We start from the raw sequence: 26,692 nt of genomic DNA on the forward strand, positions 1-26,692 counted from the left end.
TGACCTGAGCCGAGGTTGGACACGTAACCAACTAAGCCACCCAGGCGCCCCTTCATCAGTGTCTTCCAGATCTAAAAACATTTTACCCTTTTCAGAAATGTTTGAACATTATATGTTTCTAAAAAAAATCTTGCCATGTAAGATGATTTGGGGAATAATTGGCCAACAAAAAGACATGATTTCCAGTAATATTTCCTAACTGGAAAGTTTGTGGTTCTGATTCAAATACTCAAATTGTCAGATTTGCTACCTCTGCCATTTGAACTGAATTTTTACTCCGAGGGAAAGGGCAATGGGGGAAGGTAGAGATGAGAACAGAATAAGGTAGCCCAGTGTATGTTTAGGGTCCTTGAAGTAGTGATGTTGATGTCTCCTAAAGTGTCAGTGAGGAAGAAGGGAAATGCCCTCTTGGTTCCCTTGGAGCATCCCTATTTTTTATTTTAAGGTTTATTATGCTCAGTGGCCCATTTGCATTTGTAACAGTCTCACTCAAAATGCCCAGGTTGTCTATGATTAGTACCCCAGATGGTCTTCACAAGCCTTTGATTGGGTGTTTGGAAAGGCATCTGAGTAGGGCCATTATTAGGCTCTTATAATTGTAGATTTATAACGTTCACTGCTTTCCCCTCTTCTTTATTGTGTAAAGTCTTAGAAAGTTGATCCACAAGGGAAACAAGTACATTGGGAGGTAGTGTCCCCTATCTCAAGACCGATTGCTTTACTTATAAAGCCAGTTCTTCATCTAGACCTTCTACAAAGGCTGAATTTCAGAGAAGATCACTCTGATGATTTTGAAAACTCTCAGGAGTCCTTCTAGAATATTGTTTAAGTGTTTTTTTGAGTCTTTCAAAATAGTGAAAAATGGTTTCTCCGTGCTTTTGTTTACATTGTTGAATTTTGGGGGGACATCTCAGGGATTGCGTGGTGTAACGTATGGGCACTTCTGTAATTTTCAAGGCTTCACATCTAGGGAAATCCAGCGGTGTTTTCCATTTTGCCTTCCTTATTCATTCCTTTGCTTTACTCTCAGATGCAAGCATATGCTCAAGCCAGCACAGGTCAGGATATCCAGGTCATATGCCCTAACAGTTAAACTGAATTCTCAAGCAAAGCCTGTGGGAGCTTGGAAAGGGTCCAGGAACTCTTTCGTTAAATATTTAAACTCTGTTCTTGTCCAGGGGGTATAAAGAAGTGCTGACTCACTTCTCCCCGACACAGGTTTTTCCTTAAAGAGGCCCAGAGTAATTGTTGGTCCTTCCATATTTATCCCCTGAGTTTTGGGGACTTCATCCTTTAAGTTCAGAAAGAAGGGGATATATAGGAGCTGAGGGGGGCAAAGGGCTACTGGCAGTTGTTTCTGAAGCTTTCTCTAATTCAGCAATGGAGTCTAAAAGTTTTTTTTATTAGTTTCCTGTCAAAAGATATCATTGCCACATTTTAAATACCTATTAAAATAAACTTCCTATTCTATTCGTTTAATTTTATAGATGGCTTTTTCCAGTTGTACATACAAGAAAACTTTTTTTGGTAAATCAAATTTTGGCCATTTTGGCCACCTAACACTTAGATTATCTTTTGTTGAATGTTCTCATTTAGTCAAACACTTGCAAGTAGAAATTCCAATTGTATTGTATGTAAAACCTGTTGGGGTTTCTTTGGGGGGCTGTTGTGTGTTAGGGAGCTGTTCTGCTTTAGAAGCATGATTCCTTGTCTTCTTTTGATTTTAGTTTTGGTATAAACTCTGGGCTATTCTCCTGGGAGAAGAGAAGAATGTCGTGGATTAAAGTGTATTGTTTATGAGCGTCACTTCTAGAAGGCTGTGGAACCCTCTCTTAGGAGTTTTAGTTTCTTCCACCTGTAGTCTAAAACCACCTTGCGGGCAGTGAGTACCCAATGAAAAACCCTTATGTGTGCATCTCTGGATGAGCCAAACTTTATTTACTCTGTGAAGAAGATGCAGTTCCCTATGGGACTGTTTCTTGTCTTGAGGAATAACCCCAGACCCTTCCACTACGTTCTCAGTCGCCCGAGGATACCCTTTGGCTGAAAGGAGCAAGTGTCCCTTAGCTTTGAAACTAAATAATTCAATCTCTCATTTTCTGACCAGCCTTTGAAGTTTTATTGCCAAATGAAAGCCAGATATGAATTAGCCATCCCACGTATTAGCCTCTTTCCCCTAGATTTCCTACCTAGAAAATTATACCAGTGCAAACAAAATCAGTCTAAAAACAGCTCAACAAAACTTAAGACCATCAAGTTAAAATAAGGATGTCTGAATATCAGGAGAACTCACTGATCCACCCGAAGGTTGCTGAGAAGCTGGAGGGGTACAGGGGGCCCATGCCAGTACCAGGTGTTGGGTTCCAGAGGACCTTAGATGGCCTCATGTGGGTTTCTGCGATACCCTGCTGATTATGCCAAGACATGTTTACATAAACCGACCAGAAAGAACTGTAATATAAGAAGAAAATACAGTTTTATTTGAGCCCAGATGGGACAGCTCCCTGGGAAACATGATCTTCACAGGGAAGACTGTGCTCCAGAGAAGGAACAGTTTTTACAGGGATTACGTATGTAGGTATGTGTGTGTGTGTGTGTATAATTTTGGCATAAAGAATCATAGATCAATATGTCAGAAGTACATTACTGTAAAAGTTCAAAAAGATTATAGATTAACATGTAGGCAGGAATCACAAGTTTTAATGTCATGGAATGCAAGGAATAGGGACATTCATCGATATCTGAAGGACGAGATGTTTTCCTTAGGCTCCTCATTTACAAAGCAGATGTACAATGCATGTCCAACCGGCCATAAATCAGGCTTTTGGTTTAAACAAACTTTATGTGCAGTCATGCTGACTTCGAAAGAAACCTAAAATGGCTTCCCTTATATATCAGGCCTTTAATGTGTTTTTTTCTCAGTGGATTCTACCCCAGTTTCCACTCAATGACCTGTGTCCCGACGAGCCTGAGTTTGAATGGGATACAGGAATCTGCTGTTCTCCTAGGCCTCGCTTCTGACATGATGCTTGTCACACAATGTACATCTTGTAGCCTAGAATGTGGCTCTAGTATGTGAAAAGCAGCCGTTTCTGTTTGGCATGCCTCCAAACATAAACTGAGTGCTTTGTCCGGTGTACGTGAGAGTACAGCCTAATCTAAAGTCAGAGAAAGGACTTTCTGTGTTGATTATGTGAGAGAAGGTATGCTGGTCTCTAAGGTGGGACATCAGTCTGGAACCAGATGTGGAGGGAGAAAGTTGGCCACTGTCCCAGGGTCTGCTTCCAGCTCTCCTGGCCGCTTGGCATACTTTATTGTGCTGTCCTGCCTGATGCCTGCCAATGAAAACACCAAGAATGGACCTAGGTCCCAGGGCCTAGTGGGTCCTTCAGAACACCTTGTCTTCTTTCCAGACCTGCATGCTCCCCACTCATAGCTACAGATTTATTCTTATTCAACTACACTCAGAGCTTATACTCACCAATAGAAACACCTCTGACAGTGACTACAAATGGCTCTGACTTCCTGGAATGGAACATGTGTCCTTGGACTGTTCTAAGAATCTAGACAAATAATCATCTCCAGTCTGCCTTTAGTGCATCTGATCATCACTCTGGGGTGACCATTCCAAGTTTTTTAGGACTCCCTCCTGGGATCTGCAACGATGCATCCTCAGGCCTGGAATCAGTTTTTGTACATGATACATGATACTACAACTTCATGTGGGGCTTTATCTCTGGGTTGGGGAGGCTAATTATTGGGTGACATCCCTATGGGAACTCTTACCCTGCTAGAGCAAGTAGCCAGTGAAGTGGCTCAAGTCTTAGGGTCCAAGCAAGCCATTCTGGATGTCTTGGTTCAAAGTGGTCTTAGACAACAGAATTGTTCCTTGCTATTCACTGTTGGCCAACCAAGGGGTGGACTGTACCCTGACCAAACTGTATTATGTTTAGGTCAACACTGATAGCAAGGTAGAGCAATGAGACTCCTATATGTAGAAACAGGTAGAACGGCTAAGGGGCCCTGATTGGCAGCCTGGAAACTCTTCTCTTGTCTGCTCTGGGATCCCTTGATCCCTAGTTTTGGGGAGGACTTCAGGTGTTATGATCTTCCTTTTCCTACTTGTCCTTCTAATTATCTTTCATTGTCTCCTACAGCAAAGCCAGACACTGGCTCCACAGTCCTTGTGGGCTCAACAGGTACAGGAAGAAGTCTGCTGGTGGGATAGAATATGACACCCAGCAGCTCTCCTCTGAAATCATGTAGACTGAGAAGCAAGGATAAACTTGCCCGGAGACTGCTCCCCCACAGACTGGCCTCCTAGGGAGGAAGTTGGCTTCCTTTGGAAAAGGTCTCTTTGGGTTATGGAAACTGGTTAAAGCTGAGCATGGAAAGAATGAACATTCTGGCAGAATGCTGATGTGGTGGAATAGAGCTGAAGGGGTATGTCCTATCAAATGGTTGTATCTGTAAGACTCGAACCATAGCCCAAGAGCACACATCAAGGGGAGGATAATGCATCCTCAGCCACAGAGCTGGTAAGCCCAGAGGCTAGGGTTCATCTGGACCCCTGTCTGGCTCAGATAAGTCGGTGTTCTGCTCCACATGGCCATGAGCACTGGAGGGGAGAGCGGGCAGACACCTGCTACCATCCAGTCTCTATGATCTCTTCCAGGCTTGGTGCATGTGCCTTCAGCCACCAATTCCTGTTTTCTCAATAACACCCATAAAATCATTTCTCTGCTTCATCCTGAATTCCTGGCATCCCGGGACCAGTCAAGGTACCATATCACCTTTTTAATGAATGAAAAGTGATCTGAGCTGTTTCCCCAAAATAAGTTAAGAAGAAAAACAGCAAAAAGAGCCTGTCCACATGGCATCAAGACAGATTTAAGAGAGGAAAAGGGCACAGGATTAGCTGGGTCATTTGATGATTTCAGAGGCAAAAAAAAAAAAAAAAAAATAGACTTGTGTTTTATTATTTGCATATTCTAAGGAGGAAATGAGAGGCAATAAATGGTAAAACAGGGACAGCATTTCTCCATCATTCACATGTGATAGGAACAGGAGTAGTTTTACAAAGCTTCCTACCAACAGTTAAGCTTTTTTTGTCCCACTGTGTTTCAGAAGGCAGAGATACAGTCTAAAGAACTTCACAGTTGTAAAAGTGAAGCTGTTGTAACTGAACCTTTTTGCTTGCTGGCCGGCACCCATTCCTTCCATTGGCATTTGTCCACTGGATTTCCTGGAACAAAATTAGCTACAGATTCGGCAGGAGTACACGCTCAGTTTAATACAATCGTCAAGAACCATTTCATCCCCCAAAACTTGTGATTGTCTTAAGAATCTATATGTCCATGGGACCAGATTTGGCCTACACAAGGCAATTAGCTGCTGGTGAATTCTGGGAAGAAGATTTCTTCCCTTTCCCAGAAAATGCAGGGGAAGAGGCTTCTTCTAATCAGGATGAAATCTGTAGTCCTGGATCTCCTGGCAGCCATTTTTTGACCACACGGGGAGGCAGATGTAGGGGAGGAAGAACTCCCCTCTCCCCTCTTAGGTTCTGTAGTCGGGTGTAAGAATTAAATTTGCATAAGATGGATTAACAGGGGAAAAACCTATGTATTTTATGTAATATTTTAACGCGTGCATGGGAGTCTTCAAGAGGAAAATGAAGACCCCAAGAAACCATTGGAGCCAAAAGTGTGCAAGGAGCAGTAAGTCATGGGGATGTGACAAGAGACCAAGGGGCTTGGGCTGGGGGCAGTAAACTGTGGAACCATGACTAGGAAATATGTGGGGGGAGCTGATGGAAGACAAGGGTTATGTTAGCAGGTTGGTGTGTACAGATCCGTGTTGGAATTGACTCCTAGTCTTTGTGATAAGAATGTTCTTCTCTTCCTGGAAGAGCGAGCACCTCTCCCGTGTGAAGTTTTACGACCTGATTTTAGGTAGAAAGAGCCATCAGAAAGCTCTTTGGGCATCTGCTGCTTCTCAGGTGCCTTCAGCTCAAGGTCATCAATACGCCAAAGTGGTGAAGGAGGGTAAAACATGCCACCTTCAAGTGTGCCACTTTAGCATGTGGATGATTTTGAGCCGAGTGCCATCGAGACCCAGGAGACTCCAGAGAAACTTTTACCTCTTCCTTAACTGCCTACAGGAATTTAGATCAGGGGGGTCTGGCTCAGAAAGAGAGCTACTACCAGCGATAAATTTGTATCCGATTAAACCTGATGATCAAACATCTGCTCTTTTGATCTTCCTGTGAATCCTCCTGTCTTGTGAAGCCCCAGGCCCCTGTTGCATCGCTTAGATTAGGAAGGCATTTAAGCCTCAACTGCCTGACTGCCTTTGGGTCTCCTATTCTTAACGGGCCTCTGCCATCCAAAATTAAATCTGTTTTTCTCCTGTTAATCTGTCATTTTGTTGTTAGACTTTCCAAAGAACCTAGAAGGGTAAAATGAAACATTTTCTGCCCCTGCAGCCGCACATTTTGGGGTCACATGTTGTGAATGCCACTATAGCCTTACGTTGAAGACAGTTGTAGAGGAGACAAAAATACTTCAAAATAGGGTCTCCTGGCTGGCTCAGTTGGAAGAGCATGCGACTCTTGATCTCGGGATGTGAGTTCCCACATTGGGTGTGAGCCCCACGTTGGGTGTAGAGATTACTAAAAAAAAATTAATAAATAAACCTAAAAAAAAGAAAGTATGCAGCACAGGTCTCAAAAGAAAATGCACATATATTTTGCAACATAATTCTCTTGGGTACGAACTCAATTTAATAAATAAATAATATCTAAAAAAAAAAAAAAAAAAGATAGTTCAAGAGAAATCAGGTCATTGGTGCCATGGCTGAACTACCAGGTCTCAGCTAAAGTTTGCTGTGTTCACTGGGCTTACTGATTTTGGTGGGCAATACATTCTTTTTGTTTATTATTATTTTTATTAGTATTATTTTTTAAGTAAACTCTATCCCCAACGTGGGGTTTGAGCTACGACCCTGAGATCGAGAATCACATGCTTTATTGACTGAGCCAGCCAGGTGCCCCCATTCTGCTTATTTTTTAAGACAGTAGTTATGGATCTCTGTTGCTTGATACTCAGAGGATCCTAACAGGTACAGCCATCGCATTTGATGTAACGACAAGACAACCGCTGAAAACAAACCAAGAAAAAAGCCAAAGAGGGAAGGGAATTATTATTCAAATTCACATGTACACAGATGTACTATTAAGAGTTGAAAGGGGCACTTGGGTGGCTCAGTTGGCTAAGCATCCAGCTTGGGTCGTGATCTCACGGTTAGTGAGTTCGAGCCCCACATTGGGCTCTTTGCTGTCAGCACAGAGCTCGCTTCAGACGCTCTGTCATCCTCTCTCTCTGCCCCTGCCCTGCTCATTCTCTCTTTCGAAATAAATAAATAAGCTTTAAAAAAAAAAGAGTTGAGAAATGCCGCAAATACAGTTGCTTAGGGGGAAATATTTTATGTGTTCTGTGTTCAACAGGCTTTAATTTTCACACTGGTATATATTTATCTAGGAAGCCGGGATATGGGAAGTAGCTGGGGATAGAAAGGGGAATGTGCTGAGAAAATTAAAATTGTCCCTTTTAGAGCACCTGGGTGGCTCAGTCAGTTGAGCCTCCTATTCTTGGTTTCAGCTCAGGTCATGGTCTGAGATGGAGCCACCTACTGGGTTCCATGCTGGCAGCATGGAGCCCCCTTGAGATTCTCACTCACTCTCTCCCTCTCTCTCTGCCCCTCCTCAGCTTGCTCTTTCTCTCTCTCAAAGATAAATAAATAAACTTGAAAAGAATTTAAAATATAAATAAAATTGTCCCTTTTGCTTTTTTAAAAATTGTATGTAATCGACACATAACATTATCTTAGGTTTAGGTGTGCAACATAATGATTCGCTATTTGTATACCTTGTGAAATGACCACCACAATAAATCTGGATAACATATGGTCACCATACATAGTTTTTTCTTACCAAGAGAACTCTTAAGGTCCAGTTTTTTAGTGATTTTAGAATATACGAAGCAGTACTATTCACTGTAGTCAACATGCTGCACCTCACATCCCCAGGAGTTATTTATTTTGTAATTGGAAGTTTGTATCTTTTGACCCCCTTCACCATTTCTCACCTCCCCCTCCCCCGCAGTCTGCCTCTGGCACCCGCCACTCCATTGTTCTCTGTATCTATGACGTTGGTTTGGGGGGTTTGGTTTACGTTCCACGTATAAGCGAGATCTTACGGTATATTCGTCTTCTCTTTCTGACTTATCACGTTGCATAATACCCTTGAGGTTCATCTGTGTTATCACAAATGGCAGGATTTCCATCTTTTTTTTATGGCCAAATAACCCTTTTGCTTCTGTTGGTTCCTTTTGTTAAGAAGCCCACAGTACCGTACACACGCCTGTGATTTGTGGTAGTTTGCAAGAATGGTTGCAACAGTTCCTCCCCTGGCTGTGTATATCTACACTCTTGCAATAGGATACTCTTTGAATCTAAAGGCAGAGTCTGTTTCTCTTGCCCCTGAGTTGGGACTGGCCCGTGACTTGCCTTGATCAGTAGAATGTGATGGAAGGGATGTTGTGTAACTTCTGAGCCCAGGCCTCAGGAGGGCTTGCAGCTTCTCCGTTTGCTCTCTTGGAGCGCGGCCCCGAGACTACCAGGTAAGGAAGCCCACGGAGCTTACGGTAGGGTCTGTTCCCCCAAAACCTGTGAGAAGTAAAGGAGATGATGCGTTTTCAGAAGTACCAAATAAAAGCTGTGTTGTTTAATTAACAATAGGTCTACGAGCTATTGGAAATATGTACAGCAGTGGAGCCCCAAACCCTTAGACGCTTCACTTCCTGGTTCTTCCCCTCTCCATTTCCTGGGGTTATTTTCGTGGGCTTTGCAATGAGTCTGTGCCCAAGAACAAAGGGAGGAGGGGCTGAAAGTCTGCCTCACCTCAGGAAGTGTACATTTGTTCCAAACAGACTACGTTTTGCCTTACATGGGCATAGGTGACATCCGGGTAAGGCTGTCACCTCAGTAGTGCTCAGCCAATGAGGAGCCAGGGGAGGGACTTCATGCTAGGAGATAAATTGTCTGCTGTAACTGCCCTGAGTCTGTCAGACACCTGCTCTTGCAAGAACATTGATTAAAGCCTGGCTTCATTATGCTTCCAGTCTCCCTATCCCTCCTTTGTTTGGGTCGGTGGGCTTATTTCTAACAAAACCAAACAGTATTTGGTGGCAAGGGGGTAATTTATTCAGTGGGCAGAGAATGGAGAAGGGAGAGCTTATGCTTCAAAGGCACCTTCACCGCAATTAGGTCTCATGGTCAGGGTTTTATGGGGTGAGGGCAATTAAAGATCTGGTAAGCAAGCTGATGTTGGGGTTTTCTAGGGATAGGGGAGGAGGCTTCTCAGAATCAGAGCGCCCCCTCTTTTCTTCCCTCAAATGGGTGCAGTCAGATCTGTCATGGCCCTGGTGGGTATGTTTTTTGTGATTACAATTAGATGGCAGTGATCTCAAGGTCATCTGGAAGGTCAGCAGCTTCTGAACTGGATCATACTGGTTGAAAATTGGATCATGGGGGCATCTTTGGAGCTTATGGCTTCTGCATTTGGCCTTAGTTTCTGGTGACCCATAAACTGGGCTAGAAAAGTGGGTTATTGTGGCTGGTTTGGAGCTTGTTAGCGAGTTCCTGGTGATGGAGGCCACGGGGAGGAGGATGAAGGTGCCTTGGATAATGGTAGCATCAATTGCAGATAGGTGAGTGGGGCCATGTTGGGGCCATCATAGGCCAGTTGGCCCTCCCGCTGCATGTAGCCACCTGAGTGACCCCGGGTGAGGCCAGTTGAAAGAATGGCCTAGTCATCTCCCAGGATCATGAAAGATCATAACTTATTGCTGTTTTAAGCCACTAAGTTTTGTGGAGTCTTGTTAGATAGGAGCAAATAACTGAGTCGGTTCTCCAGATCAATTCTGCTAAGACAGTTTAAAATGCAAAGGCCTTGTAAAATTTGGGTACCACTTGGGATTAAAATCTGAAGAAATAAACCGTTACCCAGTGTAATCTATTGTCTCAACCCTTTAGGCTCCAAACCTCAGAGCTGAGACATCAGGGAATGTAGCCATGCCATGAGAGTGCTTGTCTGTGGAGAGAAAACCAGGCTCCAAAAGTACTTGTTGCTTCATTGTGCAAAAAAGACTGGATGAATTTCCACCAAACATGGAGGGAGCGTTTAAGATAGTCTGACTTATACAGGGGAGGCAAAAAAAAACCACCTTTTTCCTTTATCCATCTTTGAGTCTCCAGCTGGGTCCTTGTGAATTAGACTGACAAAAGACAAATTAAGAGAAAATTAACCAACAAACAAGCAAAACACAAGCAAGAGAAAAATCTAACAGAAGTTTATTGGCACGGGCATCGCACATACTCAAGGGAATACCCAGGGGTGAGTAGTTCAAAGGGGTGGTTGGGATTGGGGGTCTATGCTCCCAAATTAGTTCGGCAAAGGAAAGGGGGAGAAAGAGTTTTTATGGAAAAGCAAATGAATTTTTGGAAAGATAAAGGGTGACTGTTTGGGAAATAGGATAGTCTTGTGATGGTGTCAGTCTGGTTATGGTTGAGAGGGTTCTCAGCACAAGTAAGTTCTTTTGGGAGCCTCTGCTTTTAGGTTGATACGGGATTTCAGGAACATAAATGCCTTCGGCTCAATCCGTATGCCAAAGTGACGTGTTTTGGGGCGGCGTATCCCAATCCCTGTCACTTGAATACACAGTTTTCACTTTGGGAGGCCTTGCGGGGGGTACTTCAAAAAGGTGGGCATTGTCTACACCACTGGAACTGAGGTACAAGGAGAGGATCATGGACTGCTGATGGGCAGAAACTGGCCGTGTGCCCAGCAGATTAACCCCCATCCCCCAATCCCTCTGTAAAATATGCTTCGGAGCACAGAATGCTGAGTCTACGGCCAGCGGGCCTGTCTGTGCCCCAGTGTTGCCATTTGTAGAAGGAACAGTAATGTCTGTCTCAGGGAGTTGTTTGAAGGGTTGATAGAGACGCTCTCCTTGACCAGACCTCAGTCAAGCTCCTCCAGACTCTTTGCAGCCAGGTGCCTCCACTTTGGACTTCCGTGTTCTTCTGTGCCTCACCCAATTTTAGCAAGAATCCTGTCAAGTACGTCAGTGGACCCAGAATCCCCAACCTCAATATCTCGTCATCCTCGGTACCCAACAACATTCGCCATTCCTGCTGGTCCGCAGCTGGTGTCTGACACCCTGACCTGCCTTCAGCGAGAGTCCTGTGAGGTCGCTGTAGCCAGAATGCCCCCTGACCCCTGACGGTTCCTCTTAGGAAATTTCCACCCCCTGACCTCCACCCTGCTCCTGGGCTACAAACTGCCGCTTACTCGTTCTTGTCATATTTGGAATCAAGCCTGGTTTTACACTGAGCCCCTCCTTCTCCACCCTGTTGTAATAGTTACTGTGTAAAATCGGTTTTTGCCACCTTGCTGTCTAGCTTTGGGTTTTCTTCAATGGGTTCAATGGGTAAATGTATGAAAAGCACTTAAAATCCTACCCAGCACCCAGTAAGCCCTGTGTGGCTTAGTTTTGTTACTGTGAAACCCTTTTTCTCAGTCTCTCAACTGATGGATAAAAAGACCCATCCCTGCTCCTGAGGTCCCAGAGCCAGCTGCAGGCCTATCCCTTTCCCTTCTCTTCCCAAGTTGCTCTTCCCAGAGGACACCCACCCCCGGGGCATCTCTCCCTGCCCGAGAGGTGGGGTCCTGGTTTCCCTCCCAACCCAGGCTCTGAGTGTTCGCTTGTCTTGCTCTCTAATGATCTCTCTTTCCCCAAAGACTCGTGATACTTCTCAGCTCCTTACTCCTTTTGCAGGGACTTCTACCTGCTCCACTCCCTTGCACCCAAGGCCAACCGGCTTTGTTATCCTCACAGGCAGGGCTCATTATCCATCTTCCCTGTGCCAAGCACCTGCCCCTGAGTAGAATAACTACACTCTCTTGCAGCTTTAAGGACAGAAGCTTGAGAGAAGTGGGGACTGAAAAGGCACCTAACTGGGGACCCCCCTTCGAATCAGTTTTTGAAGTCTGAGGTCACGGGGAAAGCCAAGGACTTTATAATGATTCTGTACTCCTTTTTGAGTTTTCACGGCTGACAGGGTCATAGATTTCTCTCCCTCCCCAGAGGGCACCCCTTCCCCCCACCTCCAGCTGTTTATGGCTACAGCTGCTTTTCTCTGGAGAAAATCAGAATTAATAAAAATCTGTAGTTATGACCTTCGTCAACAACCAGTTCTGGAGAGTGTCTGTGGACAGACCCAGTAACCAGACAAAAAACTTGCTTGCACATAGGGATTCAGTAGTGGCCATTTCAAAAGCAAAATCTATAGAAAGATACTAAAATTGAAGGATATTCACCACCACCACCACCACCAAAAATACATATTTAGAGTTATTTTTCAGTGGCAAAGGACAGAAATACAAGCCAGACTGGCTTAAGCAATAAGTATAGAATTTTTGACGCATGTAATTAAAAAGCCTAGAGGCACTGTATCCGGGCACAGCTGGATATAGGTGCTTGAATCATGGGATCAGATAACCCTTTCTCTCTTCTCTTTCTCTTCTCCATTTCTTTGCTGGCTTGACCGTTATCTATTTTATTCACCAGATATCTGTTGGGTTTAGTTGCAGCAGGCCCTGGGGATACTTCAATGAAAAAGGCTGACAGGGTCCCTATTCTCGTGGGAGTCATGTTTTATTAGGAGAAAAGGACGATAAATTAGTGAACGGATGTATACATAATATATTTCCAATTTGGGGTAATGATGAAAACAAATGGAGGCAAGGGCTGGGGGAAGACTTCCAGTGTCTAGGGTGACAGGGAAGGCCTTTCTGTAAAGGTGAGATTTCCTGCCACCCTCGGGCGTAGTAGAAGTCAGCCATGTAGGGATCTGGGGGGAGTGCATTTCAAGCAGAAGGAATAGCTACGCTGGGATAGACAACATCTTCCAGTGATGGGAAAACTGGTTCTGGGGAGACTGGCACAAGGTAGAACTGCTGAGGACCAGCTTTTGGGGTTAGGCTAATCCAGGGAGGCAACACTAATGGGTTTTGTAAATAGGGGTGTGACTGCTGTAGATAATGATTTATCATGTCAAAGATGGTGTTCATTGCTGCTTCAAGAATGGAATGGAGCTGGGTGGGAATAGTAGACCTTCCTGATTGTATCAGCAAAGGAGGCTGGTTTCTACCCACCTTAGCGTGTTTTGGTATTGGCTGAACTCACCAAATCATGGTGCAGGTGTCCATCCTGCAAAGGGAAGTGAGCCTCATAGCTACAAAGAAAATACAGTCTATCATCCTACTCTGTCAACAGATGACAGAAAGTATGTCACATTACACAGTTTTCTGCTCATGGAGTGTGCCTTTTCATGTTTATTGACGTGGTATAATGTGGCCATTTTTCAAAATGTCAGAGGCCATTATCTCAAACATTCAGGGTCCTAGCAAAGCTCCCTGCTCCTGTGAGCAGTACATGAAGTCATTTTCCAATTATAGCCTTTCTGAACGCCTTGTCTTTCCCTTTAAATAAAGTGTCTAGCCATATGTTCAATGAGTAGTATTCTAAGTTTTATATCTTGCCTCATTTTCTTTGGAATCTGTCAATGTCAGAGCTTTTTACGGGGTTACTGTAAAAATGTACTTGAACCTTGGTTGAGAGAATTGGCTTTTCTGAAGATAAAGTGATTTTTAAAAGAGGTCGTGTGGGAGTCTATGTCCTGTTTGCAAAAATAGTGAAATCCGGCCTTTCAACTAATTCCCTACTTGGAACCAAGCTCGGTTTTTCAGTACTTTGTTGACTGTGTTGCCCAAATTTAAACTCTGTGTGCGGTTCTAAATCGTCTCATGCTTTTAAGAAGTAAGGTTATGGGATATTTTACCCAGAGACGGCCAGAGTTCAAGAAAAGCAGGGGCTCAGTAGAATACGTTGAAGGTAGAGAGAATGGAAACTGACATAATTTCCTGTCCTTGAATTAAACCATACCGGGAGCAGGAATACTCTGCTATGTTTATATTAAATAATACAGAGACCAGGCATAAAACATTTAGTTGTTGATTCCAGGAAATAGTCGCTCTTGCGAGATAAAGACTGTAAACCAGAGAAAATCGGTTGCTCATTAGGATTTGCGTTAAAACTTTCGAGTCACTGGGTCCGCCTACCCGGAGCAGTTCTGTCCTAAACTATGCCTATCCTTGATGGTTCCCTACCTTGCAAACCCCACCCTGAAATCACCCAGTCCGGGCTCTAAAATCCTACACATGCCCTTTGCTAACGAAGGAGATCAGAGTATGCCACCCTCAAATATATCACTTTGGTGTAAGGACTATGGAGATATGGACTGTGGACTAAGGACTATGGAGATAAAGACTATGGAGATGGAGGCGCCTGGTTGGCTCAGTTGGTAGAGCGCACGACTCTTGATATCGGGGTTGTGAGTTCGAGCCCCACGTTGGACACAGAGATTACTAAAAAATACAATAAAGAAAAAAATCAACAGATGTAGGAAAAGTTCCCTGCCCTCCCCTAAACTGACTGAGTGCAGGGTGTGAATGTTCCTTTGAGGAAGGTTCCCTCCCTCTCCACCTTCCCCCACTACCAGGGAGATAAAAGCAATTCTCATCATGATAGACGGGAAGTCTACAGCAAGATGAACTTGTAGAAACAGATCCTACTAAGATAACTGTTTTCCCATTGGTCTTCTCCATATATTTCATAGTTATTCCCCCATATTTTATTGTCCCTTGGAGCCCAAACCCATTTTCCTTTGTTAAAAGAGTATACAAGCCCCTGAGTCTAACTGCCTCTTGGAGTTTTCACTTCTTTCTGTGAACGCCCATGCATGCAAAGGTTAATCAGACGTGTGGCTTTTCCCCTGTTAATCTGTCTTGTGCTAGTTTAATTCACAGGTCCCAGATCAAAACTTAAGAAGGTAGAGAAAAAAAATTTTTCCTCCTTGACGCTAATGTCTCCACTTTGAGGTTCTACAAAGACCCTGCCTGTCAGGATGATGTCCTTCCTCATTCCAGTGGCTACAGTAAATTTAGCTTTGCTTAATCTGCGATCCTTGGAGAGGGATGGCTGGCCTTATAGACCGTGTGTGCACAGTGTAAAAATGCAGTAAAACCGCCACCAAAATGCAGGGTTCCAAATGATAAGATTACATAAAATGTGTGTTTGTGTGTGTGTGGTGGGTGGTTGTCAGGATCGTGCACTTCCCCTTTGCACGATCAGTCTTTCGTCTCAGTTGTGATCCATCTACGCTTATAAATATGGTGTAGCGTTATAAACATATGCAAAGTTTACTCTCTATAAAAAACGTTATGTGAAAAAAGTTATGTGAACTGATTGCACAAAAAGCTGTAATTCTTTCTCTCATTCTCTGACTCCCCTTCACAGTGTAACTTTGCAGCCCCTCCCATCAAGAGGCAGAGTACTTTCTCTGGCCCTTCCGTGTGGGCTGGTCCGATGTCTTGATTTGGCCAATGGCCTCCAGCAGAACTGAGGGAATGCCGGTTTTGGAGCGAGGTCTCAAGAGGGCCTTTTGGCTTTTACCGTTTCCCTTGGAACCCTGATCCCATCATGTGAACGAGCCCAAGTTAGCCTGCTGGAGAATGAGACCATGTTGGGAAATGAGTCAGGGTACCTCAGTCTTGCCAGCCCACTTCCCATCGTGTGAGCGCCCAGCCTAGATCAGCAGAGCCACCTAACTGATGTATGTGTGAGCCCAGCTGAGATGAGCGGAACCGCTCAGCCGAGCTGTATAGACGCGACTGCCTGTTGTTTTAAGTCACCGGGTTTTGGGGTAGTGTGTTGTGGGGCAGTTGCTAACCGATACGTAGAATGTGGTGGAGACTGTTTATTGCCTGGAAACATCTCTTGCCTTCTCCTCTTCCCAACTGACAGAATATGAGTTTTGTTCAGATTCCTTGGCCTCAAAGAAGGTGGGCAGTAGCCAGTCACATTATCCCACGTTGCTGGCTACACGTGGGGACAGGCACATGAACCGTCCTGGCTCCTCATGGGACCATCCCCCTGGTCAGTCACTACAATAAATCCAAATGAGCAAGTGGATAAAGATATGTGTCTTACTTCATCCAGGTTGCTATGATAGAATCAAAGACTGGGAACTCCCAGGCGCCACAGACTGGAGGAGGCTGGGAAGTCCAAGATTAAGGCGCTGGCATATTAGGTGTCTGGTGAGGTCTTGCTTCCTTGTTCATAGATGGCTGTGTCCTCACATGGCAGAAGAGAGAAGGGAGCTCTCTGGGGCTCTTTTCATAAGGGCCCTCATTCATAAGGAACCCTCATTTATAAGGGTTCCACCCTCATGACCTAATCACTTCCCAAATGCCCTATCTCCTGTACCGTACTCTTGGGGGTTAGGATCTCAACCTGTGCATTTTGGGGGGACGTAAACATTCAGTCCATAACATATGCCAGTCAGAATTCTTCCCTAGGGTGTTATCTATGAAGGTAGAAATGAGAAAAATGTGACTGAGCTGCGGGCTCCATCGGATTGATCTGTTTTAGAATAAAGCATGAGAGGTGAATGTTACATCTGAATATTTAAGAGAAAACGCGTATCTGTGTCATAAGTTTACCATAACAATGAACTTAAATTCACCTCCTTCAACATACAAAGTGCACAACAAGTTAATATTGAGCCTTTAGACTTCAAGGTAGAGAAATGCCATAGGAAAAGATGATACATAATTATTTTTATGACTCCCACTGCAATGTTCCCTTTTGCCTGGATAAAACAGTTGAAGCAATGGATGTTTATAACGGGTAGGAGAATCGGGTCAAATGAACTCATCTCCAAGGAGATTTAAAACCCTTTTGAAACCCTCCTTGATATAGACTGCATTTTTATGCATTTTCTTTGAACTTTATCCTTCTGGGCTCTGTTTGCCAACTTGCCTTGCATCCATACTTTAGATTAAAGCTCCATCTTCTGGAGAAAAACCGACATACATGGGCTAACAGACTCCATTTAGAAGTTACTGAGGCAATGTCTTTCTTAGTCATCTGAATGATTTCTCATTGGCAGCTCATTTTTCCCCCTTTTGAAAGAGTGTCATCTCAGCAGGCCAGTGAAAGTAGATGTAAGCTATTGATCACCTCCTCTTTTTCAAAGAGAGATTCATAGCACAATTTCATCTTTATATTTATGGTTTCTGCAGGAGGAGACCAGTTAGAATAATTTCCCTTCCTTAACCATGTTCTTTTCTTTGATCCCTCGTATCGTAAAACAGGTCCTGGCTATTATTTTCTTACTCTCTAGAGAAATCAATTCCTCTGCAGCTTTTATTATATTTTATTCATGTGGTCTGTTCTGAAGCTCCTTCTTGAATACAAATATTTTAAGGAATATTTTAGATCGATATGGTATTTTTGAGAGATTTAAAAAATAGTCATTAAAAAATAAACTTAACATTTTAAGAATAGTTTTAGATTTAAAGAAAAATTGTGAGGCTAATACAGACGGTGCACATATACCTTGTGTGGTGTCCGTCTCTCTCTCGTTCAGATGGCTTCCGCCAAAAGCGGGGCGACGATTGGGAGGAAGCTGGTGGTGTGGGCCCTGAAAGGATTCACGGAGGATAGAAGTTTACTGAATACGCTGCAGGGGAGTGGGCGGGCGGGCAGGACAGCAGAGGAGAGGCTGTCTGCTATGAGGCAATGGTGGGAACTGTTTTTAAAGGGAGAAGGTGAGGATGTTCCAGCAAATACTCGACGGCCAGGAGGAGACAAGCGACACGCACTCAGGGAATCAGAAAAGACTGTTTATTTTGCACCGGTGGGGGCCCAATGGAGTCACCTCTACAGGCTGAGCCCCCAGCCCTGGTGCTGGCCTCCTTTTGTGGGTGGTATTGCAGGGGCTCAAAGAAAAAAACGGTGGGGGGGAGGATTTACCGGTTGTGCTACGCAGGCAGTGGTGGATGCCGGGGTGGGGGTGGGGGGTGGCAAGCAAGATTACGGAAGCCAAAAGCAAGCAAGGGGAGTATCCGGTCTCAGATATCTGGCTGCCCCCCCCCTCCCCTTTTTTTAATCTGCTCTTGACAGGTTTCCTACCCATGAAGGTATGGCAACTATGGAATTTTCCCTTTCTGGTAACTGTGCCTGGTTGTAAGGAGCCCATTGGTCACCTAGGGCTCATGGATACTTTGAGGGGGTCCTCGGATGGGCCTGTTTGTATTCAACCAGGGGGTCGCCATGGGCCCTTTTGTCTTGATCAAGTTTCCATTGCTCAAGCCTGTTGTCTAAAAGCTGCCTCTACGCCTCTGCTCAATTTTCCCAGTCAGTACCTTGTGTTAGTGTAACACATTTATTTCGATTAATGAACCAGTATTGATGCAGCATTATTCATTGGAGTCCATACTTTATGTAGATTTCCTTAGTTTTTACCTAATGTCCCTTTTCTGTTCCAGGACCCATGCAAGATACCACATTATATCTGGTTGTCGTGTCTCTTTAGGCTTCTCTGGGCTGTGACAGTTCCTTAGATTCTCTTTGTTTTTTAAATTTTATATTTATTTTTATTTTTTTTTTTTGGTTTATTTATTTTTGAGAGAGAGAGGGAGAGAGAGAGAGAGAGAGAGAGACAGGGTGTGAGCAGGGGAGGGGCAGAGAGAGAAGGAGACACAGAATCCAGAGCAGGCCCAGGCTCGGAGCTGTCAGCACAGAGCCTGGTGCTGGGCTTGAACTCATGAATCGTGAGATCATGACTGAACCACCCAGGTGCCCCCAAAAGATTTCATTTTGAAGTAATCTCCACACCCACTCTGGGGCTCAGACTCACAACCCTGAGATAAAGAGCTGCACACTCTACCGACTGAGCCAGCCAGGCGCCCTACTGCCATTTTTCATCCCATCACGACTCATCACGGTTGATGCTGACCCTGGTGTAGTGTTGATATGCCCTGATTCGAGAGACCCCCCCGAAAACAATCCACCAGAGTCCAGAGTCAAAGCCAAGCGGCAAGGGTCGTTTATTGCAGGTTCGAACCCGGTCCTCCGCGCACTCGTTGCCGGTGACGCTAAGAGGCCCCGAGCGAGGATCTTACAGCTTCTTTTATAGACAGGCACAAACAAGTTAGGGATTTTTTTTGCGGTTACAGAGCTGTTATTGGTTGACATTTAAATTTGAACACTCAGCAGAACTTGATTGGTTCCCGCCTTTTTTTCAAACCACTCAGCAGAACTTGATTGGTTCCTGCCTTTAGGTCAGACCACAACTGGGCACGCCCTGGCTGGTTCTGGGAACAACGGGGGTGGGGGGGGTGGGGGGGCGGGGGGGGAGGTCTTTTCTTTGCAGTTGTGAGTACACCTGGTAATTTTTCTCTTATTCTCTCATTCCCCCCTTTCTTCGGTGCCTTAAGAGCCAATCTTGGATCTTATGTGTCTGACTCAAATGTTTCGGTAATGATAGGTTGGTATTGGGTCCTAAGGACCATCAGTTGGATCGTGTTAACTCGGTCTTTGATAAAGGCAACTAGTTTATTAATAATATAAGGCCCGAAGGTGAGGAGAAGGAGGAGTATAAGGGGCCCAGCTAGAGCAGAAAGCAGGGTAGCTAGCCATGGGGACTGATTGAACCAAGACTCAAACCAGCCTTGTTGTTGTTCTCGTTCACGCCTCCGTTTGGCCAGGCCTTCTCTAACTTTAGCCATGGACTCTCGGACTACTCCGGTGTGGTCAGCATAAAAACAACATTCTTCTCTTAAGGCTGCACATAAACCTCCCTGTTGGAGGAAGACTAGATCTAGCCCCCTTCGGTTCTGTAGGACTACTTCAGAAAGGGAGGTCAGAGATTTTTCGAGGTGCGAGATTGAGTCCTCAAGTCTGGCTATATCCTCAGCAATGGCTGCCCTTAGGCTATTGAACCCTCGGTGCTGGATAGCTAGTGATGAGATCCCTGTTCCTGCCCCTATGATACTGAGGCCAAATAAAGTGGCCAAGGTTATGGCCGTAAAGGGTTCCCGTTTTGTTCTTATTGACTCTCTTGCTTCCGTCCCTTCTGTCCACAGATCATATACAACATTTTCTCGGTGGTAAATAACCTTTGGAAATATTAATACCATGATACAATATTCGGGTGACGAATTAAAAACATCTCTGCTAACACATGGGGTGAGCCCTGTCTTAGAACAAATCCACCAACTGTCAGGAGCTGGAATTATCCATTTAGATTCATCCATAGAGTAATTAGTCGGGGCACAGAGCTGGATATGGCTAGAGGGGACCTTTCCTATACAAGTCCCATTGCCAGTGACCGCTTGCAGTGTGAGGCCGGGGCCCTTTCGATTCCACTTGCAAGCTGCTGGCGACTCTTCTCCTGAGTGTGAAAAAGGGGCAGCTAGACCTATGGCTTTGTAGAAGGGGGGTTTTATATCATAACGTAGCCAGCAGGCCCTTGTTGCCTCAGGGTCCGATCGGTTTAAGGCCTCATATGCTGCTGTTAGCAATTTCCATAGGGAGTCTATGCCTTCTGGGTTCTGATTTTCTTGGACAGCTTGTGCTTTTACTCCTGGGATAAGGACGGGGAGTCCTGCTGGGGATCTGCCTGGGGATAGGCTCGTCTCTTTTTTTTTCTAATACCTGATTTGGCCCCACTGGTTGTACAAGAGGGGAGACTTTTAATTTTATTTGAATGGCAGTCCCAAAGAGGGGATATTGATATAAGTAGAGTCCCCAAGTGAGTCCTGAGACCCACCGCCTGTCCTTTTTCCCCTCCTCTGTAAATCTTACACGAATAAGGTTACAGTTTTCATCATGCCTGGTGCGGGTACATGGTTGGACATAGGACATTTCAATAAATTGGGGTTTTACTTCCCACTTCCGTTCCCCATCATTGGAGGTGATGCAACTCCAGGCTGCGCAATAGAGGGTTTCAAACCCTCCACGTGTGCGCCTCATTGCCCCCGTCCTAAATCCCGGACATGCATAAAATCCATTTCTACTTATTGATACCCTCCTTGGCAGTTGCCTCCATTTACGTCCTTCCATTTCTTCTAATGGACTAATTTTTTCTAAATTAAAATATAAATCTGGCCACCAGGTATTTAATGGGGCAGTTCCTAGGGTTTTGTTGTAGACTTCATGAGTCTCTAAATTAGTAATTTCCCATGTCAAATTATAGGGGTTGTGGGGGTTTGGATTTACAGACAGAATTTGCAGAACAGTCAAGAGGAGGGCAAGTACCATAGTTATGGCTCAGTCCGTTGGCGGCGTAGGGTCAATTTTAAAGGATTATCCTTAGTCTGATCAACAGTCCAGGTTGTCTTTGAAGGTCCGATGAGGTCTGAGAACGGGTCCACTGGTTTGGCGTGGGCGAAATGGATCCAGGTGGCGATTCTGTCTACTTTGATGGCAGTAGGCGTTGTCAGGATGACCTGGAAGGGTCCTTTCCACCCGGGCTCCAGAGTTCCCTGCCGATGACGTTTGACGAGGACCCAATCCCCTGGCCGGAATTGATGTGGAATAGGCGGGGGTCCAGTCTCATAGAGTTCCTTTAATTTGGGCCATACATCTTCATGGACCCTCTGCAAGGCTTGTAGGGAGAACAAGAATTCAGGACTATTATCGTTCTCAGCTTTGACAAGGTTATCTTTTAGGTTAGGGATGATGGGGGGTGGTCTACCATGTATTATTTCATAGGGTGTGAGTCCCAGTTTGTGTGGGGAATTACGCACCCTGAACAGAGCGTAGGGGAGAAGGACCACCCAATTAGCGCCAGTCTCCATGGTCAATTTGGTTAGGGTCTCCTTTAATGTTCTGTTCATTCTCTCTGCCTGTCCTGAGCTTTGGGGTCGGTATGCACAATGTAATTTCCAATCAGCCCCAAGTATGGAAGCCAGTCCCTGACTTACCTTAGAGACAAATGCAGGTCCATTGTCTGACCCTATCATTACTGGAAAACCATACCTGGGCAGGATTTCTTCTAGGATCTTTTTGGCTACAATCTGCGCCGTTTCATTCTTGGTTGGAAAGGCTTCAGTCCATCCTGAAAAGGTATCTACAAAAACTAGCAAATACTTATATCCATATTTTCCTGGTTTTACCTCAGTGAAATCTACTTCCCAATAGGTCCCCGGTCTGCTCCCTCTTTGTCTTACCCCTGTTGTCTGAGGATTGCTACTCGCATTGTTGAGTTGGCACACTGTACATTTAGTGACTACTTGATCGACCTTATCAGAGACATTTCTGATTTTTAGTCCAGTCTGTCTCAGTAAGTCCAACATTCGCCGGGAACCTAAGTGGGTGCTGCGATGGATCCGCTCTAGAACTTGCCATCCTAGTTTATCTGGGAGTATAATGCTGCTTTTGGAGTCTCTCCACCAGCCATCTTTGATTCGGGTCATGGGAAGTTTACTCACCCATTGAATGTCGCTTTCTGAATACTCAGGGCTGGGGGGCAATTCCCGGGGTCCGGGGTCTGGCAGCTGTAGGGTCAGCAATTGTGCTGGGGGCCGAGCTATGTTTTTTGCAGTCTGATCGGCCAAATTGTTGCCCCGGGAAACTGGGTCGGTTGTCTTCTGGTGTCCTGGGCAATGCACAATCGCTAGCTTTTTGGGTTCCCATAAGGGTGCTAGCAGGGCTAGAATCTCTTCTTTATTTTTGATGTCTTTCCCTTCAGCTGTGAGGAGCCCCCGTTCTCTGTGTATCGCCCCATGTACATGAGCGGTGGCAAAGGCATATCGGCTATCAGTGTACACGGTTAGCTTGCGGTCTCTCCCTAATTTTAGGGCCTGGGTTAAGGCTATTAGTTCAGCCTTCTGGGCTGAGGTTCCGGGGGGTAGGGCTTCTGCCCAAATCACCTCGGTTTCTGAAGTTACGGCCGCCCCCGCATACCTTTGTCCTTGGTGAATGAAGCTGCTTCCGTCGGTAAACCAGATGGCGTCCGCATCCGATAATGGTTGGTCCTGCAAGTCCTCCCGGACCCCATAAACTTGAGCCAGTATGTCGGCGCAGTCATGAACTGGGGTTCCCATGTCTGGGTCTGGCAGCAGTGATGCTGGGTTCAGGGCCGTTGGGGGGTTGAAGATGACCCTGAGGGGGTTCAACAGCAGTCCCTGGTAATGAGTGAGTCGGGCATTGCTCAGCCATCGGTCAGGCGGCTGCCTGAGGATGCCCTCGATGGCATGCGGGGTGGTGACTTGTAGCTCGTGGCCCATGGTCGGCTTATCTGCATCCTTTACCATTAGGGCAGTGGCTGCAATCATCCGGAGACAGGGTGGCCATCCGGCGGCCACTGGATCTAGCTTTTTAGACAGATAGGCTACTGGCCTGCGCCAAGGGCCCAAATGCTGGGTTAGAACCGCCTTGGCTATGCCCCGGTTTTCATCTACATATAGGTGGAAGGGTTTGGAGACATCGGGGAGTCCCAGGGCAGGTGCTGATAGCAGAGCAATTTTAATTTGTTGGAAGGCCTGTTTGGCTTCTTCCGTCCAACTAAAGGGCTGTTGATCTTTTGTTGCCTGGTATAAAGGTTTTGCTAATTTAGCAAACCCTGGTATCCATAGTCTGCAGAACCCAGCCGACCCTAGGAATTCCCTCACCTGTCGTGGTGTCTGCGGTCTGGGAATACGAAGGACAGTCTCCTTCCGGGCATCCGTTAGCCAGCGTTGCCCCCCTCTCAGTAAGTAACCCAGGTAAGTTACCTCTAACTTGCAGATCTGAGCCTTCTTTGCTGAGGTGCGGTAGCCTAAGGTTCCCAGAGTTCGCAGGAGACCTTCGGTTCCCTGGATGCAGGCTTCGGGTGTCTCAGCAGCTATTAAGAGATCATCAACATACTGTAGGAGAGTTATATTAGGGTGTTGTTGTCTGTACTCACTTAAATCTTCGTGTAGAGCCTCGTCGAACAGGGTCGGAGAGTTCTTGAATCCTTGTGGCAGTCTGGTCCAAGTGAGCTGGTCATTTATGCCCCTGTCTGGATCTGTCCACTCGAATGCAAATAGCTCTTGACTTTTAGGCGCTGGTGGTAGGCTGAAAAAAGCATCTTTTAGATCCAGAACAGTATACCATTGTTTTTCTGGGCTGAGGGCGCTCAGGAGAGTATAGGGGTTAGGAACTGTTGGATGTATGTCCATCACCCGCTCATTGACTTCTCTCAGGTCCTGCACTGGTCTGTATTCCCCGCTGTTGGGTTTGCGCACGGGCAGCAGGGGGGTATTCCATGCTGAGTGGCAGGTGCGTAGGACTCCGAAGTCAAGGAGGCGGCGGATGTGCGGTGTGATGCCATTTTTGGCTTCCATGGGCATAGGGTATTGGCGCACGCGGATGGGGTCCGTCCTGGGCTTGACCTCTATAAATAGGGCTGGGCGATGTTTTGCTAACCCCATACCACCCGTTTCTGCCCACGCGTCTGGGAAGTGTTGAAGCCAGGGCTTGATGCCCTGATCCAGAGGAGTGGGTTCCTGATGGAGCCTGTATTCATTTTCTAGTCTCACAGTGAGTACAGATATGGGTTGGTTGTGGAAGTCAGTCACTGTGGGCCCCCCAGTTGGAAATGAATTTGGGCCCCCATTTTGGTAAGCAAATCCCTCCCCAACAGGGGGCAGGGGCTGTCGGGAATGACCAGGAAGGAGTGGGTTACCTTCCCAGTTCCTAAGTCCACGGTCCTCTGAGTTGTCCAGGGGTACTTCTTTATTCCGGTGGCCCCTTGTACCCAAGATGATTTTTCAGATACTTTTCCATGGGGCTTGACCAGAACTGAGTGCTGTGCCCCGGTATCAACTAGGAACTGGACCGGGGTCCCCTCCACTTGCAACGTTACCCTAGGTTCGGGGAGGGGATCCGAACCCCGTCCTCCCTATTCTGTATCTTGGGTAAACAGTATGGGGGCTATTTTAGGCTGCCATTGTCCTTGGCTGGGGCGGGGTTGTTTCTTCTTGGGGCATTCTCGTATCCAATGGCCTTTCTCTTTACAATAGGCGCATTGATCTTTAAGTGCCGCCTGGGAGGGCGTGTTGTTTGAGTGCCTTCTGGGGGTGGCTGTTCTTTCCGGACTATAGCGGCCAGGACTTTAGTCATTTTCTCTGTGGCCTTGATCTGTCTCTCTTCTCGGGCGTCCCTGTTGTTGTAGACCCGTTGTGCTATACGGAGCAGATCCTGGATCTGTTTACCTTCTAAATCCTCCAGCCTTTGGAGTTTTTCTTAATGTCAGGAGCTGCTTGATTTACAAAGGACATAATGACAGCAGCCTGGTTCTCAGGGACTTCTGGATCCATGGGGGTAAACTGCCTAAAGGCTTCCATTAATCTCTCTAAGTAAGCAGCTGGACTCTCTGCCTTTCCCTGTACGACCGAATATACCTTAGCCAAATTGGTGGGCTTGCGAGCTGCAGCCTGGAGACCCGCCATCAGAGTCTGGCGATAAATGAGTAGCCTTCCCCTACCTTCTGCCGTGTTGTAGTCCCATTCGCCCTGTGGAGGTCTGGTTAGGGGGAAAGCCGCATTAATGAGGTCAGGGTCAGATGTCGGCCGACCGTCGTCTCCGGGAGCCAGCTTTCTTGCTTCTAATTGGATCCTCTCTCGCTCCTCTGTAGTGAACAGGATGCGGAGAAGCTGCTGACAGTCGTCCCAGGTGGGCTGGTGGGTGAACACGACACTGTCTAGAGAGCTATTAGGTCTTTAGGGTTATCAGAGAATCGAGCGTTCTGTGTTTTCCAGTTGTAAAGGTCACTGGTGGAAAAGGGCCAATACTGGAGTCGGGGGTTGCCTGTTTCATCGGGGGATCCTATTTCCCGCAGGGGTAGGGCCACAGTGGAGTCGGGGAGGCGAGGGTTTGGCTCACGCTGGGTGAGCCCGCGGGTTCGGCCGGCTGGCCCCTCGCGGTTGGTTTCATTTTCAATGGGGCCCGGCGCGGCTGCTGCCTCCCGTCCTCCTGGTTCCGGCACAGCTGCCGCTTCCCGTCCTCCCGGTTCCCCTGGGGGGGCAACTAGCGGGGCGACTGGTGGGGCAGCTGCTGTGGGCAGGGCCTGGGGTACGAGGGGAGGGGGATGATAGGGTGGAGGGTCTAGGGATAGTAGGTCCTGACTATTGGGCAATATGGGATACAAGGGCGCGGCTGGCGTCCTTGATTTTGGGGGATCTGCAGGCCGCATGGCAAGGACCGTACACGTTCCCGAGGATAGGAAGGGGGCCAACCAAGGGGGTGGATTTTCCACTAAATTACGCCATACAAGAATGTAGGGAATCTGATCTGGGTGTCCCTCGCAACCCGGTAGAAAAATCTTTGATTTCACCTTAGCAATTATAGGGAAGCAGAAAGTTCCTTCGGTTGGCCATCCAACGCTGAAGGTTGGCCATTCGGAGCGGCAGAGGGCTATTAATTTTCCCCGCCAGATGCCTAAACTCAAATTCTGTCCTCTGGTTCTAACATCCCTGAAGTTAGCAACGAGGAGAGAAAGAGGAGTGCTTTGAGATTGGCCCATCTGTATCCTGGAGGTGGAGGAAAGGATTAAAAGGAGAAACAGTAAAGTTATGAGGATTTCTGGCTGGGCCAGGCCAGGTCACCTGTGAAAGAGAAGGAGTTTAACACTTAAAGGTTATAGAATAGAGAACACAACACTTAGATCGCTAGCGCGTTTTGGGTGTCTGCCACCC

The 26,692-nt window shown here is 46.3% G+C and overlaps 1 protein-coding gene across 1 annotated transcript in view; it reads right to left on the bottom strand.

Moving 5' to 3' along the window:
• Positions 1–21,106: 21,106 nt before the first annotated feature.
• The window catches only part of LOC122209465, a 107,466-nt gene continuing 101,880 nt past the window's right edge, over positions 21,107–26,692 (bottom strand). The window contains exons 5-9 of the mRNA XM_042921334.1: positions 25,881–26,012; positions 25,483–25,675; positions 22,495–24,390; positions 22,011–22,389; positions 21,107–21,636 (exon numbers count right to left, since the gene is read on the bottom strand). Coding sequence (XP_042777268.1) covers positions 21,618–21,636; positions 22,011–22,389; positions 22,495–24,390; positions 25,483–25,675; positions 25,881–26,012 — 2,619 coding nt within the window. The 3' untranslated portion in view covers positions 21,107–21,617. The remainder of the gene's footprint in view (positions 21,637–22,010; positions 22,390–22,494; positions 24,391–25,482; positions 25,676–25,880; positions 26,013–26,692) is intronic.

Source organism: Panthera leo, chromosome E3 (genome assembly GCF_018350215.1).
Source record: "Panthera leo isolate Ple1 chromosome E3, P.leo_Ple1_pat1.1, whole genome shotgun sequence".
Lineage (NCBI taxonomy): Eukaryota > Metazoa > Chordata > Mammalia > Carnivora > Felidae > Panthera > Panthera leo.